Source organism: Alternaria ethzedia (genome assembly GCF_023757985.1).
Source record: "Alternaria ethzedia strain BMP 0044 chromosome Unknown scaffold_1, whole genome shotgun sequence".
Lineage (NCBI taxonomy): Eukaryota > Fungi > Ascomycota > Dothideomycetes > Pleosporales > Pleosporaceae > Alternaria > Alternaria ethzedia.
The window spans coordinates 2,417,535-2,438,488 of NW_026056194.1; the positions used below are offsets into that span (position 1 = coordinate 2,417,535).

A 20,954-nucleotide genomic window follows, 5' to 3' on the forward strand; every position below is an offset into this window, starting at 1 on the left:
CTTGGCCATTACTTGGCAATCTATTCGGAACCCGTTCATAGCGTACTCAAAGAGAAGGACACATGCTCCCCGTTGTCTAACCCATTCTTGACCACAATAACGCCATCTTGGTGTACAATCACGATATCGTGGCTCCGCCGTACCTTGGCGATAAGAGGCGAGTTGCCTGTGCGCCAAACCGATGGAACAAAGAAGTGCTTCTGGAATTGGTCGAGGACTTTGCGACCGCCTTCCCCGATCTGAACCGAGCAGACCCACCCCATCTTGGAAAGGAAAATAAGATGCCACCAATCGAACTTTTTCACCGTACCAATGATTCTCTCCACATCGGGTATATCAGCGACATCTCTAATGGAAGACCAGCGAGTATAGGACTTGCTACGACCGCCTCCGAAAGGATAAGAGAATGGGACATTGGGCGTAGCCGTTGGCGATAGAGGAATACCCAGGGTTGAAGATGGCTTGGGGTTCAAGAAGATAAGAGACTGTGTCGCGTTGTCAATTGACATATCAGGCGACGACGAGCCTCCGATATCAGTAGACTCGGGATCCAGAGTAGTCAGATCAAAGACGCGTATCTTGGTCATCATAGCGTCATTAGACTGAGGTCGCAGGCCCGGTACACTGTGCTGCACGGTTTGCGATCGCTGCAGAATGACCAGGTCATCGCCTTCGCTTGAGACAGAAATGGCATCCGCGTCGGCTTGTTCCCCAGACATGCGCCTCTCGATCTCGATCGGCACCACGGGGTTCTCAGAGGCAGCGATCTGGTGAAGGTCCTCCCATCTGAAAAGCCGCAAGATCTTGTCCTCAAAAAGAAGCAGTTGCGACGGAGCAGATGGTCGAACAAACCATTTCCAAGCTATGCGTTCTCGCCTGTCAAGTGACGCTACTTGCTCCTTGGTTGATAATGACCATATAGAGTCCGCCTCTGATGAGGAAACAAGTACGAACGAACCCTCAGGGTGGACGAGGATCTGTCGTATAATACAGCCTTGGCCTAACCTCGACTGGACCATCATCTCAGCGCTCCATTCTCTCCGTGTGCCAGTCGTGATTTTCATGATACAAAACTTTCCTGCAGAGTCTGCACTCGCTATCACACGCGCTCTAGGACTCCAGTCCATGCATGTAATACTAATGAAGGACCCACCATGCTTGTATAGGTTGCGCATAGTGTTCTCGGGGTCGTCGAGGTTGCAGGTATCGACACGTCCGTCGTTGCGCCCGCAGAAAGCCATACCACTTTGATCGCAACAGTGCAGGGTGGTTATGATAGCAGACTCGTTGACAACAGATTCAACAATGTCGTCTACTATTTGGTGCACAGATTCGCTAGGCTCGCTGGAGAGAGCTTCAGTGTCTTGCCCGAAGAGGACGAGTGGCTCCCAGACATTGGCTTGCGTACCCCGCGAATCCACGATGCGCAGGCTGTCGCTAGTGAAGGCAAGCGACGATACCGGATCTCCTTGTATATGTATGTTGTGGAGAGGTTGGAGCGTCTCGAAATCGAAAATCTTGATCCCGCCATTGCCGTCGCTTCCAGCAAAGGTCTTTTCGTTGCAAGAGATGGCCATCTTCGTGACGCATGTCGCAGTTGAGAGAAGCGGCTTGCAAGTCATACTATCGAACTTGACCAGGATATCGTCCCAGTATGACACCAAAAGTCGTGGGTTTGCAGAGCTGGTATTAAAGACTAGACAATTCACGGCATGGCCTCCCTTGTCGTTCTTGTGCGTCGCCGGCCTCAAGCAAGCCCCAATACGGTGCTGCTTGTCCAGAGACCACAGCTGTACCGGCTTGCTTCGATAGACTATCGCAAGTGTTTGTTGTTCAATAGATAGTCTGGCCGCAGATGGAGATGGCGCAAAACCTGAGTCTGTATCTTCAGCGAAAGCGTCGATCCAGGGAACATGGAGCAGCGGCGAGCCATCGGCAATCCTGTAGGTCAGAACATGCTTGTCTCTGGTCGCTATTGTAACTGACGTTTCAGTCTCGTCAAAAGTCAAAGCTAGGGCTTGCGAATCGGTAGCGATATGAAATAGTTGCGCCCCAGTCGCCGCATCCCATAGTCTCAGAAACCGCAATCCAGCTGAGGCGATAAATTTGGATGTGGAACCGAACTCAAGAACCGATACTGATTCTTCATGCCTCATAGTCAAGAGGTGTTCGCACGTCGAGGTTCGATAGACATTGACCAAGCCGTCAGCCAACCCAAGAGCGAATCGTTCATCTCGAGAAGCAGCCACTGTCGCATAGGTGTCATGATAAGAGATGGAGCATATCCTGTCTCCCCAGCCTGCATTCCATGCGCCTACCAGCTTGATACCATCCTCAGCATATCCAAAGTGCCGGTATACAGCAGAGTCTCGAGGACACAGAGGCGGGACGAGTGTGTGGATAGCAGCGGGATCACTCAGGAGATTGACGCCGAACTGTGTTACCAGCCTAGGCAGATCGATAGCCCAGGCATGTAAGTCGCTTTGCAATAACGGAACATGCTTCATCCTACGGTTGAGGTAGTTCGATAGGTGTCTCGAAGTACGATTGAGACAATCCAAATCTTTGAGATGGGCCACGTGCTCGATCCAGGAAAGCACGTTGGTCTTGAAGAACTTATCCAACGTATTGAACAGTTCGTTGGATTGCGAGGACGCTCTAAGAATGTGCTCGCTGAATCGTAAACATACGTAGTCCGTCATAGAGGTCTTGCTGTGCCCGCTTGCAGTGGAGCTACGCCGTCTCTTTGAGTACCTCAACTCATCGCTCATCAGATGATTGAGGCACGCCATTGCAATAAGACTGTTTCCTTCGGCATAGTCGATTCGAAATTCTGAGTCTAGATTTGGATTGGTGAGAAAGGTGCGAGCTGTTTCGTGAACTAGCTGTATCCGCGACTGCATATCGATGTCGAGAAATTGTCCACAAAGATATTGGAGACTGGTTCGAAGATCGCGTGCTATCGGACTACCCAGCGTCAGTCTGATAGCATCCTTCATCTGGCTCACGGTCAAGGGATGGACAGCGCAAATCGCCCACGTGATTGTATGTTTTGCTGCGCTCTTTGACCTCAGCGACTCCATTTTCCGAATGTTGTGCGTGTATAGATCGTCCATTTCTTGGGGTATCTCGCATAGGACCTCGTGCACTTCTTCGACAGTGAAAACTTCCCGAAGCTGTTTGGTGACTAGAACAGTCCACAGGAAGCTACCGCCAGACATGCGAACAATCTTATCAACCAGAATTTCTCTTTCTTGAGGTGTATTGACGGGAAAGTTGGTGGACCATTTTTGAACGTACGATGAGATGTCGGCCAACAAGTCGTCTGGTGATATGAAATCTTGCACTAGAGGAAGCTGCAAGAATAGATCGTCCAACGCAGGATCTGGTCGACTGGTGACGAAGACCTTTAAGGGGATATTCTCGTCGATCCTGGAAAGAAGACTGAAATAGTCGTTCAACGGGCCTCTGTCGGCTGCCTCGTCTAAAGCATCAACGACCCAGTAATGTCTAAAGCAATTGTGTGAGTTTTGCTCTATGTATTGCTTGAAAACAGCTTACGGTTTTGAAAATGTAACGTGGAACACACAACTCGTGAAAATGGTGTTCCAGATGGTTTTCTGGTTGCGAATATCGATTGGTGGACCTTTCTGTGAGAGCTGGAAGATTGCGCTACGGATGTCAGGGTTGACCTGAGCCATCTGTAGCGCCATGGACCGAAGAAAGCTGCTCAAATTGTTGTCGGTCTTGTCACCCTTCTTGAAGAAGTAGTGACATACAGGGCTGTCTTGTAGAAATTCAATCATATAGCTTGCCAGCATTGACTTTCCTGACGCCGGTGTCCCCTTCAGCCAGAAATAGCGAGGTGCTGGAGACGACCGCCATTCCCGAAAACTGGTTTTGTTGGTCAGCCAGGAACATGATCCATTCAGTCTTGTGTCATTGAGGGTTGACAGCCTTTCGTCGGCCGAAGTATCGACGGAGAGGTACATGGCGATCTGTTCCATCTCGTTCGCCCTGCTTTGATACAGCGCTGGCAATGATAGCGGTAACGGCGCATCTGGAGTCTTGGTAACAATTGCCGGACTTGTAAAACTCGATGGTGTTACTTGTTTTCGCATTTCCAGCTTTATCTGGTCGACTGTTGATGCCAGACGGTTCCTTAGAGATCTGTAATTTGAGTCTGCGGTAGTCTCAAATTTCGCAAGATCACGATGATTTGCATTCAATAACTGAATGCGCTCCTCAGCGTATCCTATGGCAGTCAGTATGAAGTCCAAGGGTATCATTGGCTAGCAGACCTAAGGTAGCAGATTCTTGATCGACGATCATTCCGACAGGGGGTGTTGGCTGAGACTCGTAGAATGTGTGCAGATGTATGCCCGCATAGTGAATACGAAAAGAGTCGCTCAGGATACGGATGCTCTCTGACTTGGCCTCCAAGCCGGATACATACGCTCTTCGGCCACTCCCAGATAAGCGAAGGAAATTGTTCAAAACACCAGCGAGATTCGAGCCTCGGTGGGGAGTACCCAAGAAATACAACGAATGTAATCGGTTGGCGATATCGATGTAATCCGGGTTGGTTTTAGATAAGACGCACGCCTTCTTGATAACTAGACCGCCCATACTATGCCCTATAAGCACTATACGACTATCCAGATTGTGGATCTTTGGATCGCTCCTAAGCTCTTCGACTAAAGACTGACCAAAAGCATGGATATCGACTGGACTCTTCAGCCAGGTGGCCCAGTTCGCGTTGTACCCAAAGCTATGAATGCGGACTCCCCTAAAATCTGGGTCTTTGGGCAACCACTCTTTTGGCCAAAAGTAGTCAGCGTCTTGCTTTAGACACCATGTCGTACTAGAGCCACCGCCGAGACCATGAACGAAAACAAAGTCGGCGATGACTGGCGTGATGTCATCCGGTTCGTACACAGTGTTCAAGCCAAACTCGTTTCTTGGCTTCTCGACTTTGATCGTAGATTTGCGACTAGAAAACGATCGAAAGCTGAATCTTCGACTTAAAGACGAGCCGAAAGATGCGACGCTAGCATTACTGGTTGTCGCAGCTCTCCGCTTTCCGATACCTCTATCGAGGTCGGGGAGATCGCCAATGTCCTACAGTATTGGATTAGTCACCTGTGAAACTCAAAGCTTTGGGCACTTTACGTCATCCATTATATGGAACTATGTCATAGAGAGCTTTTGGTTATCATGTTGCTAAGGCTTGCAAGGAGGATGGATGGGTCTCTAAAGATGTGGAGACGCTGAGATTGAGTGGGGTTGAAGATGAGAAACGATGGCTGGAAGGTCAGGATGGTGTATATAGGGCGATGTAGACTGAGAATTTCCCCGAGGCTGAAATAAAGCAACCTACAGCGGTGAGACAAGACACGATCGCGGGGCGGAGATGACCTCGGGAGTCTGAGCAGACAGCCGCAGAAGCCTTGGCATTGAGCCAGAGCCTGGGTAATGGGTCAGACGAAATAGTCAGCGCAACAATACATTATCGCCTTCCTAATTGCGTGTAATGGAGGCGAAACGAATGCGCATATGTGGCGTGTACCGGTGAGCGCTTGCAGAGAAGAAGACATTGGATGGCACCTGGCAGCCGTTCCTTCTCACATGCATCCTGCATCCTGCATCCTCCATTGGTCAACCAATCGGGATTGAAGTCTCATGTAACACCCGATCTGTGGAACATCACCCCGAATAATGACCCCACTGATGCCCCCCTTCCCCCAGATTCACGATTCACTGAGTCTTCTAAGACCATTGTTTCTAGTCAGTGCTAGCTCCAAAACTATTGTCGACCGACATAACCCTTCACGAACTCGCTTTCAAGCATGACGGAAATTGCTTGGATACCAGAGCCAACGAAGCAAGTTACGGCGCAGGCTATCGATGTAGACGAAGCCATTGTCGAACGTAAGGGAGTCCCTGAACTGCTGAGAGGAACTTGACTAATCGCCACCGAGAACTACCGCCGGGATGCAAAGTGATGGGAGCAAAGTCACATGGCGCTAGCTTCTGGACGCGAACTGCTCGAATCGATGTGAAACTAGCCGATGGAACTCCAGAAAAGTATTTCCTCAAGGTCTCCAGTGGGGACTTGGGCATGAGCATGCTGAGAGGTGAATATCAAGGCGTCAAAACCTTGCATGCGTACACTCCAGGTAAGCAACCTTGTTAAATGGAAAATGACATAGTTCTGACTCCATACGTCAACCTGTAGAAGGAATACCTCGTCCCATTGCTTGGGGCACATACAAGTCCGACTCAAGCATGCACTTCTACCTAGCCGAGTTTATGGAGATGATCGAGGATCTCCCCGACATTCGTAAATTCTCTGCCATGCTTGCTAAGCTCCACCATGACAGTATGATGGACCCGAAAGCACCTACGAAGTTCGGATACCATGTCATGACCCACGAAGGAAGCATGTACCAGGACCTGACATGGAGTGAGACATGGGAGGAGCTCTACAGCCGGCGCTTCCAGTCGTTCGTCGACCAGGAGATAGTATCGCAGGGTCCAAGTGAAGAGATTGAACGGCTGGTGCTTGGTCTCAAGGAGAAGGTTATCCCCCGACTTCTTCGACCTATGAACACTCATGGTCGAAGTCTCAAACCCGTTGCGCTCCATGGTGACATCTGGTGCGGTAACATTGGTACCAATGCAGCTACCGGTGATCCAGTATACTTTGACCCATCGGTATTCTGGGGTCATAATGAATGTAAGTCGTCGCCAGAGCTTTCAACTCGCATTAGAACTGATCTGGTGATCTCCGATCGAAAAGATGACGTTGGCAGTATGGCCACCCCGCGCTACAAGCTTGGCCGACAATGGATGCGAGAATATCACAAGTTCTTTCCGATAACAGCGCCCGAAGATGACTACGAGGACCGCAATCTTCTTTATGCTATGTAAGCGAGCCACCCACGACCGATGTCTTTGCCGCTAACGTTGCGAAGAAGCGGACACTTTTGCGCCTCTGCCCTGTACTCGGACAACAACAACTTTCGAAAGATGTGCGCCCCTACTATCCTTACTACGTACAAATCCACTGACACACAGCAGGGCCATCGTGGATATGCAGCGGCTTCTGGATAAGTACCCCGACGGATACCAGGGAGAATGAGACATATGTTCGTGACGTCCGAGATGTATGAAAGACTGGCCAGAGACTCTCTTTGTTGCGCGAAGTGTGACTTTATATCTTACCTAGTGAGCTGTTAATCCATTTCGAGCGAGTCTCCACCTTCGTCCAAATCTTAGCTCGATGAAGTAAAAGCAACCAGCAACGAGGCAAAACAAACTCATGATGAAGAAGGTCCAGCCAAAGCCAATGGAATCTATGAGGTTTTGAAGTACGGCGACCATGACGGTGGAGAGCGCACAGCGAACGATGTTGGATGAAGCCTGAGCTGTCGCTGGCACGTCCTGATTGATATCAACCAATAAAGTGTTGTTGATCTGAGACAGTTAGCAGTGGGCTAACGTGAAATCTGTGGTTGAGGGCCTTTACGTTAAAGCAAGTCTGGATAGAAAGGCCCGCAACGAAAAGACAGACCAGAGGCCCTGCGAGGTGCTAGGGCGTGTCAGCCAATGGATGACAAGTTACGCGGCTTCACTCACTAGACGCTCATTGACTAGCCACCCATAGGCCAAGACGGAGGCAAAAGCACAAAACGTGGGCGCAAATGCGCTTCTCATGCGAGCTTCTTCAATGGGAAAATTCAACAAGTCATCTCCAGACATTTTCACCACGGGCAATCCATGGGCCTTCGCCACAATACGATAGTCTCGGTCTATCCACTTGCTAGAAATCAAAGTCGCAATAATCGCGCCGACGCCAAATGGAAGATAGGATAGGCCCACTTGCCATTCTTCGAGATGGTAGACTTGCATAAAGGTGGTCGACAATGATGTGTGAATGCAGCAGTACACAGTGTACAAGAAACTTCCAGGCATGATGCTTACAGCCACATCTTTGCGTGATAATACGCGAAGACTCCTGATTGGGTTTGGTATTCTCCTCGCTTGCGAAGGTGGAGGCGGAGTGCTCGGACCGCGCTGCCCTTCCCATGGCCGCATAATACCACGGATAGCAGGCTGCAATAGCCGAGAAGGTGCGATGCCTCCATTCCCGATGATGCTTCGATTCGTCTCCGGTAAGGCTAGGAACAGTGTGACCAGACAAAAGCCGGAAACGATGGCCAAGAATCCGAATATCCACCTCCAACCAGGACCCGAGGCGAATGCGCCACCTATGACCGGTCCCAGGCTCGGCGCAGTGGTGACTCTGACGTGTGTTAACAGAAGCTGGTATAGGTTGCGACGCTGTGTGACGATCCCACTCACCCGAATGAAACAGCAGATACGAAGGCACCCCTCTCACTTGGCGCTGAGATGTCGGCGATAACTCCATATGAGACGGAAAAGGTGCCTGTATCCGGTTCATAGCTGTCAGCTTGTTTCACGGTTATGGCGGGTGACCATCAAGAACCTGGTGGGGGCCACATGCCAGATATCCCTGCACTTTGCACCATGCGCAGCAGTAAGAGTGCCACAGCTGAACGTTGCATTGCAATTCCGACGTTTGCGGCGACATACAGCAGCAGAGTCACTACGTAGACAGGTCGGCGTCCAAACATGTCAGCTGCATCTCCGACAATCGCGGGAGCGACGGCAGATACGACCAAGTAGGAGGTAACGGTAAGGTTGATCATTGTAATCGATGAGTCCAGATCCTTGGCAACCATTGGAAGGGCAGGATAGTAAATGAAACTGCTCAGAGTTGAGAACCATGCTGCCAACGTAATCATGGCTACAATTCCATATCGTTCATTCTTGGTGAAAAGCGAGTTTGGCACCGATGGGTGTTGCGCGGCTGAATCCTGCAAAGTCTGGCTCGTCGCTGGCTTCTCCGCTTCCTGATTATCAGTAGTAGTTTGAGAAAACATGACGGCTGGACGAAGAAGCCAAAGTTGATTCGTTGAGTTGACCGGATTTGCTTTCGAATGAGGTTGAGATATCGCGTTTAGAATTCGATGACTCCGAAATGAGATTGGGGGATAGGGCCGAGTACGATTCACAGCCTCCAAGACTGCCTGCTATCTATGTAAGCCGCATAAGGGAGGTTTTGACAAAACGTATACCGCGTCGATACTTCTTCACGCCGGCGGGCGGGTGGCACAGAAGCGGGGTTTGCCAACCCCAGCCAATAGCAATACGTGACGCCGCATGACGCAGTGAACATCCTCTGATGTTCGATCCATTGGAGCATGGATATGTCAAATGTCTCGCGCGACCTGTCTGGTGCTCACTCAACAAGTATAGATTGGGGTCCTCACTTGATACCCCACTTTCAAGGTTTTGCCGGCTTGTAGACCCACCAGCTCAACCCACTGCGATGCCGCCCGCTTATTGGGAAGTGCAAAGCGCGCCAAAAGTTCATGAAGGTGACGTCGAGCTTGATGAAAATATCATCGCAGGTGTGCCTACTTTCTCCTCCGTGACACAAGCTTCTTTTGGCGCTGTGGGCTGACATACCTGCGTACAATCCAGTACTGCCACCAAATGCGACAATCAAGAGATCTCGGGGCCATGGCGCGAGTAATTGGAATACAACAGCGCGTGTAGTCGTCGATGTAGATGGGAAGGAAGAGTCTTACTTTCTTAAGGTGAGTTGCCGTACCGGACCGCCACTCCGCTATGCTCAACGCGATTTAGTTACAAGACGGCCCGACTGGCGGCGAAATGTTCCACGGTGAATTCGAGAGCATGAAGATGATCAACGACATTGTCCCAAACTTTTCACCGAAACCTCTATCGTGGGGCAAATGCAAGAACTCGGCTCGGCACTTCATTCTCTTTGAGTACCACGCGCTGCGCAAAGGACATCCGCCGATCCAAAATTTCACCTATGCGGTATCCCAACTTCATACACTCAGCGTTGACAAAAACCTGCACGGCAGATTTGGGTTCCATATCACGACGTACAATGGTACGCTCGCACAAGATAATGCCTGGACTGACTCATGGGAGGAATTCTATACCAGAGGTATGGAGCGTATGCTGCAGATAGATGCCGAGGCGCGTGGTCCAAGTGATGAGATCGAACGATTAGCAGTGCCACTACTTGAAAAGGTGATACCGAGACTTCTCAGGCCTCTGGAGCTCGGCGGTCGGGAGATAAAACCAGTGCTCATTCACGGAGACCTCTGGCTTGGAAATGTGTCCGTGAAAGATGGATCCGATGATCCTCTCATGTTTGACGCTTCGGCATTCTGGGGCCACAACGAATGTAGGTGATGCCCGATATTGAACCACAGTCTCTGCACCAATGGTTCCCATACAACAATTCTCTCGAGATGTATATGACAACTGCTGAAAGGCCTTCAGATGAGCTTGCAACTATGCGCCTACTCGAAGATGACTGGGGCGAGGAGTGTTTGCGAAAGTACCATGAGTGCATACCAAAATCAGCACCAGAAGAAGATTGGGACGCTCGTAATGCCCTTTACTCCATGTGAGTGATAGCTATGATAGGCTCTTCCCGGGTGCAAGATAAGAACTCACACTTCATAGACGTGTTATCATCCATGACTCAGCGCTATACCCGGATTCACCACATTTCAGAGAAACGTTAGCACCATCTCCCATGACCCCATAGTCCATGACTGACGAATGTAACAGCCTGATCGAGGAGATGAGGAAGCTCGTAGAGATGTTCCCCGAAGGTTGGGTTGAGGCGAGTGGATAAGGTCGAACGCCAGTGGCGAATTGTTGAGCGAACATTCGCGGAGTGATGTGAGGCTTGCGTTGGTCTCGAGTTGATGGTTGCACTGCGCAGTTGACACTGCACTACATGTCAAGATTGAACGTCAAGGACACCGAGTCTTCCAACTCCTATTGCCACGCGTAGTGCTCGTTGTTCAGCCACAACGGTATCTCGTCACTGACCCCGCCATCTGCATTGTACCAAAGCAGGCTAGCGATACTGTCGTTCTCCCGTTCCACGACTTCGAGCTTTAGACCACTCTGAGCCAGCATGTCTCGAACCAAGGGTGTAGGGTCCCAGAGCTTGACGACATCGAGTTTCCATTCTGTGGCTTCGGCCTGGGCTGCGTGCAAAACCGCCCGAAGGTATACTGCCTGCTGCTCGTACATGGCAGGCTCAGGCAGTTTTGCTGCATCGGAAGATAGCCTTGTTGCAGTCTCATCGACCTCCATCACTAGCCGAAGTATGTATAGCACGTTACGTGACGTACCTGCGTCAGGATGACTGTAGTATCGATGCGTCCAAAGTGCCCAGACTTGGCTGCCGGGCGGGCCAGCTATCGCTCCTTTCGCATTGGGTATCCGGTCAAAGAGGTGTTTCGTCGCAAACACCTCTTTGGATATGTGCCAGAGCATATGGTCAAGATCTGGGATGATCGTAAAACGAGTTTTCGCCTCTCGCGTGGGTATTGCCATGCGGAACCGAACCAAGTCTTCGTCCTGCTTGCACAAATCTCCTATCTCTTCCTCGATAACTGGTGTAGCCGGCGAAGGCCACGCGATGGCGCAGGGTCGCAGCTCGATGTGCGAATTGGTGGAGTTTGGGAGCCAACCTAGTTTCGCATAGAATTCTTTCCCAATGTCGGAATACAGCGTGCTTCCTACACATGGATATCCTTTTGCTTGCCACGTATGCAAGGTCCTCGCCAATTCACGCATCATGCGCGCCGCATACCCTCGGCCGCGGTACTCGCTCGGGGAGAAGACGCTGGCCACGCCATGCACAATGTTCTCGCTGATAGCGCCGCTCATATCGCTCGTGAGTGAGCGTTTGGAGAAACTCTCGCAAGAGCATAGTATCTGACGCTGGCCTGGAGCTTTATCCTGGTGAACCAAGATCCATGTTGTCATGCCTCCATCGCGGGCTAAAGGGACCGTGGCGAGCCATTGACCTTCTTTCAAGTATTGTGCGAGTGAAAGCGAGTCTTTCCACTCGATGGAGGTATTGATCGAGATCGTCGTGCACTCTTCTTCGGTAGGGTGCCGAAGGACGAGGTGGGGGCTATCGGAAGGCGGCAGGCCTTCTCTCGAGAGGTCGGCCATGGTAGTGGCTCGTTCGTGCGCGGTGTTAAATATGCAGTCAGGTAGCTTAGTATGGTATACTGGACATGCGCTTGCGATGTAGGCGGGATGCCTTGAGTGAAGGGGTTCCAGCTACGCCCATGTCCAAGGCCATACTTATGGCCGAGAGCGACAAACCCCGGGATGGCCGAATAATTGAATCGGCTCAGGTCAAGTGTTCCATCCTGAAGCAGCGCCTAGTTTCGCAGCATGGAGCGTGACTGTAACATTGGGTGTGCGTATGGAGCTCGTCTTGAGAGCGGACCTCGGGGGTGTTGAGACGCGTGATTGACGCGCTAAGCTACCACGTGATCATCGTCATTTCCAGGGTCTGACGCGTGTCTCCTGTCGCATACGGCACGGGCATGCGCGGCACGAGGACATCTGAGCACCCACAAGTGCAGTCTTCTCCTCAACGACACACTCCCTCCCTGAGCACCACATCATGCGGTCTCTATGCGCGTTGCCTGCATAGTACTCAGACAGCATTGCTCTAGTCAAGACGCCCTCACCCAGCACCTTTGCATAGAAAGCACACATCGGCGCGCAAGACTGCGCAACGGCAACGTTCGTAGCAATAGAGGTCTTGGGACGATTGAACGCACTAGAGTATATTCCGCGACATGCATGCTAACTTGTAGCATCTAGTCAACCCTGCCATTCTCTTCATTTGCTAGTCGGCCCCTCTTGTACCTACACTCCAAACCGACGACCGCAGTATACCCCGTCCAAGCGCTCTTCACCGCAATAGTACGGCACCAGTTACCCCACACCAGCAACACAACCCGGCACGAGCCAGTGCAATATCCCGAATCCTTGTTCTTGTCCACAACACTTCGTTCCATCAAGCTCAGCCCGTTGCAACTCGGGTATATACACTTCGAGTGCTCGAACTTGCACATACGACCATAGGACAATGAGAATTAGGCTTCCCGTCCGCTCAGCCATATACAAGCATTGTACCGGCGGATTAGTAGTTAGGTGGGTGACCACTAGCGAATCCCCGCTGTTGTATGTTTTTGTTCTTTTTTGCTCTAGATCTGAAATGGAGACTCGAACTCTGAGCTCTCTTTTTGCTTGAAGTTGTATGCGGCAAGAGTAACCATGCATCGTCCTTCCTTTTTGCTTACAAGGAAGGGGTGCCCGGTGTGGCTGCTGTAATAGCATGCACTGTGTCGACGATTAGCGTGGTTCGCAATTGGCTTTTGCCAGCACATCACTGCCCCCTCTAAGTCTGATTCGCTGACTGCTTTGAACACCTCAGCCACCTCAGCCACCTCGTCCAGGTGTCTTTTTGAACGCGCAGCTTATAATTTGGCCAGCATAAGGCTCCGATATCTGACATCTCAGCCTCCACATGACGTATCCTGAGAGGGCTGAAATTTGCCATGTAAGCTTCGAGTTCGTCAACATCGAACCGTATGGAGTACACCCACATCTCGGGCTCTTTAATCCAAAGACGTTCCGAACCCTTCTACCATCAACCTTTACAATCTCGAACCTGCATCTCGTTCAACAACAGCACAAACTCCACTCGTGGATTCCACCGCGCAACTATGATCATTCCACCCTTCGGAACTAGCCTCAACGCCTCGTTGCCCCAGAATGGAAGCACTACGAATAATGGCACTTCTTGTGAGTTATTGGAGATCCAGACTAGAAGGCTTCGATCAACGACTGACGGCCATGAGCGTTCAGCCACAGCACCACTACAGAAGTTTCGTGGCAGAGTGCATGCTGGCCTATAATTGCATGCATGGTAACGGTCATGATCCAAAGCACTGGTCGCGTTCTTCGCGCGAACTTTGTGCTTAGTGCTGCTTTGCGAGCTTCACCTTTGATCTGCGCACTGGACACAGGGATGATGATTGCCGAATTCATCTGTCTCTTGCATGTCGGATGCTCCTTTACTACTGCAGCCAGGCATGTCTGGTACGGTCGGTTCGAACACGGAAGAGCCCAGTCTATATTCAATTTACCGCTCGCATCTATTCGAGAAGACGAGCAATCCAACTCAGTCTTCGATAACCAGGAAGTCATTGCGCCTGCGCACCTTGTTGCAGCTTCAGCGCCGACCTCGAACTCTCCCGAAAGCCTTGCAGTCTCTCAACCAGCGACTCACTCCACGGATGGCAACCTCCAAGAGGGGACCGAAACGCCGAACAGGATGAGCCACCAAAACACGACCGCACTTCCGATCGAATGGAGAGTCGCCGAGGTCTCTTCAAGGCTGATCACTCCTAGTCAGGGTCTTGAAATGGTCAACAGCAACTACCTCGCAGGATCATCAATCGATAACAACTGGAGACAAAGCATGTTCGCATTCACTATTGGAGCGGCCCCACAAGCTCTGAAAGTGTTCGCTATGCGTGGTACTCCCGTGACTCAGGTCGTGACATCAATATATGTTACAGCCTTTCTAGTGCCGGAGTTCTTTCGCCTAACAGCTGGAAGTGCTGGTGAATTCGATTTGAGGCCGATGCCTATCGTTGTCCGCACTACAGAGCGTGTTGAACTGGTGGTAGGAGCCTTATGCGGCGTCGCATCGATGATTTCCTTCTGTTTACTGCACCTATGGCTAATATTTCTTGTGAATGATCATTACGATCATTTTGTGATACAAATTTTGCTCTTACTAGGGCCGACCTGGATTATGTGCCAGGTTCTCATTCGAGCATGGGTCTGGCTCTCAGGACGTCCAGTTCTTGTTCCGCCTATTGCATATGCCAGGCAACTATGGGCGACCCGTTTTGAAGTCATTCACAACAAAGTACTCCAGACTATAGTGGAGATCACTGCAGATGGGACTTATATACTACCACGATCCGCAATGGTCTGGGTTATTCTGGGCATCGTCTGGTGCATTATCATCCTTGGGTCGATATTCCTACCAGGATGGTCGTCATATTCTCAGCAAACGGTACCCACCCGTTGTGTGCGATCACTCTTAATTTTTATCTCTGCATTTGTAACGTTTCCCTTTATCTCTTTGCTATTCTATGATGTACTTTTCGTTGGTTTGTTATCGAAGACCCCAAGAAGATTGACGGGTATCAAGGGTTCAATGGGCGAATTTGTAGCTGGATACGTCACACTAAACAGTCTTTTCACTGTTTTCTACACATACAGTAATTTCTGGTTGTCAGAAGGAACAAACAAACCTGCATGGGCGGATTATCTCGGCTAGTGGGATCATTGTTAGAACAGTGCCATCAAACTTAGTCATTAGGTAGAGAACATCCAGTTGACCGCAGGCTTCTACCATGCTCTTGTATCTTGCTCAAAGGTGCTATGTCCCACATTTCATCCACTTTCATTTCTTCATAATGACTGCCCACTACTCTCCAACCAAACCACGCTCCTTGGCCTACCCACGCTCATCTCCCCAACGCCCACCGTACTACTCCTCACATCCGGCACAACCATGACACTCTCCCCATAACTTAAATAATCAATCTCGCAATTTAAGATCTCCGCCTCCGTAGTACTTAACTTCCCCTTCTCTTCCTCCTTCGGCTTGATCTTCGCGCGGATATCCACGTTAGGCAACAGCGTATTCCCCGACTTGAGCGGAATGAGCATGATAGGCCACTTATGTTCTTCGTCTTCCTTGGCAGTGAAGTGCGCACGTCGTTGACCGGCGACGAGCCAGACTTCTGGGTTCGCGTCGATGGTGTAGACGAAGTCTATGGGCTCACTGACTTCGGCGAGGTTGGCGGCGGAGAGGAGACTGGACGGTGAGGCCCAGCGACGGGTATGCGAGATGCGAAGGGTGGTCATGATAGGCTGGCCGACGGTTGCGATCGTGGAATGGGAAGAGGACGAGGGCGAGTTCAAAGATAGGGATGCGGTATGTAGGATGTGGGTCTGAGGGATTGAGACTGTGATGACCATCCGCCGAGGTGGGTTTGGCGATGGCGGAGCGGTCGGTTGCTGTATTGTATCGGCAGTATCGTCTTCGGTGAGCAGGATGGTTCGGTGTTTCTGTCAAAACATTAGTATACACGTTCCACTCGAAGAATACCAGTACTTACTTCATGCCACTTCTGCAGCCAGGTCTGTGTGTCATCACGGACGACAAGCGGCAAACTTTCCAAACAGTCTGCCCACCCAACCTCCTCGAACGCACCTAGGTCGAGCCTCTGCAGTAACGCGATCTTTTCGTATTGCGGCGGCAGGATATGCTGCTCCAGTTGACTAGCAAAATGGTCGGTAAGTAAACGAGCCAGTCGATGAACTGGACTATCTTCCACAGCCTCAGCAAACATCACCCGCACTCGTTCAAGAACGTCTTCGTTCAAGCACCTGTACTCAACAGCCAACGATAAACTGCCGGTGGTGGAAATTCGACTTTGTCGCTTCTTGGCAGCGTCCATCGTTTTCTTAGTGACTTTGTATGTCACAGCGACAGGCTGCTTCGGGAAAACATTGACAGCCTCTTTCGGACGCCTTGGCGCATGGACGTCAAACTCTTCTGATCCTTCTAATGCGACATCTAGAAGCTTCAGCGGCACATGATTGGCGGTCTTGATGTTGAACTTCGAAAACAGTGATTTGCTCTTGAAGTGGTCGTGAACGTTGACGTCTAAAGGCAGTTCAACGGGAATAACGAAGGTCGAGGTATACTGGAACTGTCCCTTGGCGGTGCAATAGTCGACGTCGATCTTGACAGTAAGGTCTTGCAATATTGTCTCCATATCGTAAGGCACCTTCAACGTCGCTGTAGTTTCGGCTGGCATTGCACCAATTGCGATGACTCCCGGCGTTGGCTTACTCTCATCGATCTTGATCTCTCCGGAAGCCACGCTTGCATTTGCGGTTCGCAGTCGTAAACCTGCAGAGGCGGACTTTAGCCGGACTTCTGCGCGCGTAATCTCATTCCAGCCAGCTGAGCACTCGACCTCTATGTGCCGCGGCTTGTCAATATGGATGAAGTGCGAGAGATAGATCCGGGCCTGGAAGGATTCGCTACGGGGGAAGCACAGTATCCGCGCTTTCTTCGCGGCTTTGAGAGAATGTGCAGAGACTGAAGTGATGATGCCAAGTGGAGTTGTCGCCTCTGCCTTCTGGAAAGGTTCGTGTACGAAAACAATACGCTTGGCTTCGAGGACAACCCTGTCAACCATGTACGGTCCGATCGTATTTACGTTGCAGCCAATCCACATGCGATTGAAGCCCTTCTTCAACTGTATGGCTCCTGTCTCTTCGAGCCATATGTCCTTGGCTTGATTCGAGACTGCGCTGACCAGTCGGATTTTGGCTGCGCGTATTTCAATCTCGTCTTCGAGATGGTGTCTGAATTGGAGGCGTAACTGGAACCCATCTTTATCATCGTAGTGTCGAACGTACGGCTCTACCGAGATGTCGCCAAAGTACTTCGGCATCTGGACCGTGACATCATAGGGTAGCTGTTGCGAATAGCTGATGAGTTCATGGAATACATCAGTAGTGTCCACTTTGTCGTCGTTCAGCCAGACACCAGGCATGTCACCTTCGTCGGTTGTACTGGCTCGTTTCGAGGCACTATTGAACGCCATTCGGCTCGCCGCAGACTTGGCTAAGAGATCAAGTACCGTCCGCACATATTCATCTTTTCGGTTGAGTTTCTTGAGGCAGCGTGCGTGCATCTTGAGCATGGTTGTCTCGACCGTGTTCCATCTGCTCTCCGCAAAGTACGATGCCATACGTCCAAAGTACATGGCGGCTGCCGCGAAGTCACCGAGTTCACTATAGTGATATCAGTATTGGGCCTGATATAATCTAAGAAGTGGCAAACATACAACCTGAGGGCAGCCAGATCCCCGAGCACGCTTTCTGCTGACTTGGTCTGGCCTGCGGCCATATAGTGCTTGACGATAAGATCACTCAAAACCTGTAAAGGTTAGCAACTTCATGCGGGGTTATATTATGTCTTCTGACCTCATAGAATTGTCGGAATTGCTTGATGGATGTCATCGCAGTGACCAGCGCTGCGGCAGATATACCGAGACGTGACTTCGAAGCTTCCCCTTCCGTTTCGGTACGAGACTGGTTCTGCTTCGATTCATCCTCTTCCTCTTCCTCGTCTTCTAGATCAACCTCAGTGAGTTCTTCTTTAGCACTCAGAGATGCCAATATAGCATTCCAGCCAATATTCCAGCCCATGCTCTTGCCTGCATGTTCGAGCAGACGTCGCTGAATTGCGAGAAGCTGCGCTCTCGTACCAGCCAGCTCCTGCAGGCCGTTTTTAGCAGAAGGGATTGTGCTCTGCTGGCCAGGTAGTGGTCGATCGTGATACTGGCCGTTCTCGAATACGACCTGGGCATTGGCTGCGGGTTGTGAGTATGGCATGTCTGATACTGGTCGCCCATGATTCAGAGATGTCGATCTAGATGGATGGATCATGGACTTCTGTTCTGAGACCTTCATCTTTTGTTCTTTGTTGCGGCCACCAAACGAAAGGCTCTTGCCGGAAGAGCCTGCCGATAGATTTCCAGAGGACTTCGTAAATGGAAGAGATCCTGTAGATGTTTCACGCAAGACCTGTTCCAGCGCAGCGAAAGTCCACGAACGAACGATGTTCTCGACGAGATGATCAGGGAATAAGGTATCGTGAGCTTTCGCCCTACAGCGATGAATTAGTACTGTGGCTTGACTGGGTGTAGATGGACTTACCCGTGAATTAGATCATCTCGCAAGAGCCGCCCAGCAAAGGTGATGAAGTTCAGTGCACGCGAGCAGAGTTCAGCGAGAGAGAACAGATCCTCTGAGTCGTTCCCTTGGCCGCCCGACTTCATACCGATAGTGCTGTCATCAGCCGAGCGCTGTATCACGCCGGCATTCGGTCGAGGTTGTAGCTTGGCTGCGAGGTCGGAACGTGCCGAGACTGAGTTTCCAAGCCTCAAGAGCAAGAACATCTGGCGAGCAAAGATGTAAAGCCTGAAGTCGAAGATCGAAATGTTGTTTGCGAGGATGAGACCACGATAGTCTTTCTTCAGCGCGTTGATCGGCCTATCATCGTGTATGGATGGTCCTGATCCATCATTGCCATCCTGCTGTGCAATCTCTGCTGCTGTTTGATATATGTCGTCCGAATAGCTGAGCAAAACGCTTCCTTGCGCGTCTTCGCTCGACTGATCACGTATGACGCTGTCCAGGCCGATGGAAAGCTCATCATAGCCAAGTAGCGCATCTTCAACAAGACCTACGCTCTCGAAGCCTCTTGCCAACCCTTCCTTCAAGATGAAGAATGTGTTGAAGTTCCAACCAGGAAATGAGCGCTGAGCGTCGTTCTTGCGAATGTCTTCTTCATACTGGCTGACCCGGAGGTCAAACGAAAGAAGGATCAATACCTTGAACTTAGCGATGACATCAGCCCAAGCACGCTCTTGTTCCTGGGGACTCTCAGTAATAGCAGGGGTGGCGGCAGGTGCAGCAGCTGGAAGCATGTGCTGTGGAACTCTCTCCTTTGGTACTCGTATCTGAGCTACCCGATCGGGTGCCGATTTTGATGAGACATTGAAGTCGGCGCGAAGCTTTTCCAGCAAGGTCGTCGTCCCGCGCGTCCATCTAGATGCTGCTCCAGACTTCTCCTTCTCACCGGTTGTAGTATTAGAGGATCCACGAGGCTGGCTTGCTGCCGGCGTCTCGGGCACTACGACATGTAGAATCAACCATTCATACGCATCATGATTTTCCTGCGTGTTCGCCGTACTGCTTTGAGAAGGTGGGGTGTGTTCCTTCACCCACTCGCGGACTTGCTTGCGCGCAGTCGCCTTGTAAGTCTCTGAATCGTCGCATCTCAACAGATAGACCTTCAGATAAGGTGTTTGGCGCAGTCCTGGGATCTGATGTCGTCTCTCTTTCTCTTTGTTAACCGGCCTGAAGATCTCATCCGTGTTCCTATTGGGCGTACCTTGGCCAGGTGCTGAAGTCGACGAAGCCGCACTTGCAGCCTGTGCTGATTCTTTACTTGGCACGAGATCAACATGTAAGGAGTCGATAGACCGTAGTGGCCGTGTAGGAGCCTTCCAGTGCAAGTTACGAAGGGGCAATCGCGCAGCCAAGTCTTCTTGTATCAATGAAAAGACTCCCGAAGGGTCATGGTACTCGACTGTGAAGTATGAGTATAGGGGTGTTGAAGTTGCAGGGGTGCATACCCGTCACTTTAGAGCTCGAGAGCCCGTCCATCACCGTAGGTTCGGCTGGAGTTTGCCTAGAACCATCCTCTGTGGCACCCAGGGCTGGCGCACCATGTCCAGCCACACTCATGAAACGTGCACGATGGGATTATCGGTATAACGGCGAAGTATGTGATAGACGTCGTTTGCTTGAGTGCGCGGGTAATGATGCCGTCGCGAGATGTACGTTGCGCATTCGGCGGCTTCACCGCTAGCTTGGACTAACCCAAATCCGGTAAAGACTCGTCAAAGGCCTCCGCCACATCACGTGTGAGCATCTTTCCATGAACCAGTCGCTGCACAAGCCTTCCACCCTCTGCCCATCACCGGTCAACAGCCGTACGATCTCGCTTCACCTTGTACCGATGAGTAAATGCGCCTATTCAGCCCTGTGCTATGCCTTGCGAAGTCATGGCAATGCCTCAGCTGAGCGTCGCATTCATCGCATTGGCCTTTCCATGAGGGGCCTGGAGTTTGCGCCATTTGGACGTGTTGTCGTGCGCTTTATCTCATAAATCCCCTGTCGCGGCCCATGTGTCGAAGGATAAGCATGCCAGCGATTCTATCTGGACGTATTTGAAGCCTGAACGCATATTGTCCTTCTCACTCAGTGTGCAGCAACGGCTCCTTGCCTCTCTGGCTTTCGGACAGCTTGTCTCGTCAATT

General features: G+C 51.0%; 4 protein-coding genes across 4 annotated transcripts; 1 reads left to right on the plus strand and 3 right to left on the minus strand.

Moving 5' to 3' along the window:
• Positions 1-35: 35 nt before the first annotated feature.
• J4E87_000775 (uncharacterized protein) lies at positions 36-5,181 on the minus strand (the record flags this gene model as incomplete). The annotated part of the gene is made up of 4 exons (XM_049372427.1): positions 36-3,510; positions 3,562-4,255; positions 4,302-5,121; positions 5,173-5,181. 4 exons carry the CDS (start codon positions 5,179-5,181, stop codon positions 36-38), a joined length of 4,998 nt encoding a protein of 1,665 aa, XP_049238561.1.
• Positions 5,182-6,288: 1,107 nt separating this feature from the next.
• Positions 6,289-7,144, plus strand: J4E87_000776 (uncharacterized protein; the record flags this gene model as incomplete). Its single annotated transcript, XM_049372428.1, has 4 exons — positions 6,289-6,739; positions 6,887-6,929; positions 6,981-7,034; positions 7,084-7,144. The coding sequence occupies 4 exons, from the start codon at positions 6,289-6,291 to the stop codon at positions 7,142-7,144; spliced, it is 609 nt and encodes a 202-aa protein (XP_049238562.1).
• A 3,773-nt stretch (positions 7,145-10,917) lies between these two features.
• On the minus strand, positions 10,918-12,111 carry J4E87_000777 (uncharacterized protein; the record flags this gene model as incomplete). The annotated part of the gene is made up of 1 exon (XM_049372429.1): positions 10,918-12,111. One exon carries the CDS (start codon positions 12,109-12,111, stop codon positions 10,918-10,920), a length of 1,194 nt encoding a protein of 397 aa, XP_049238563.1.
• A 3,339-nt stretch (positions 12,112-15,450) lies between these two features.
• On the minus strand, positions 15,451-20,379 carry J4E87_000778 (uncharacterized protein; the record flags this gene model as incomplete). The annotated part of the gene is made up of 6 exons (XM_049372430.1): positions 15,451-16,113; positions 16,164-17,856; positions 17,910-18,001; positions 18,049-18,733; positions 18,784-20,221; positions 20,268-20,379. 6 exons carry the CDS (start codon positions 20,377-20,379, stop codon positions 15,451-15,453), a joined length of 4,683 nt encoding a protein of 1,560 aa, XP_049238564.1.
• Between the last annotated feature and the right edge of the window lie 575 nt (positions 20,380-20,954).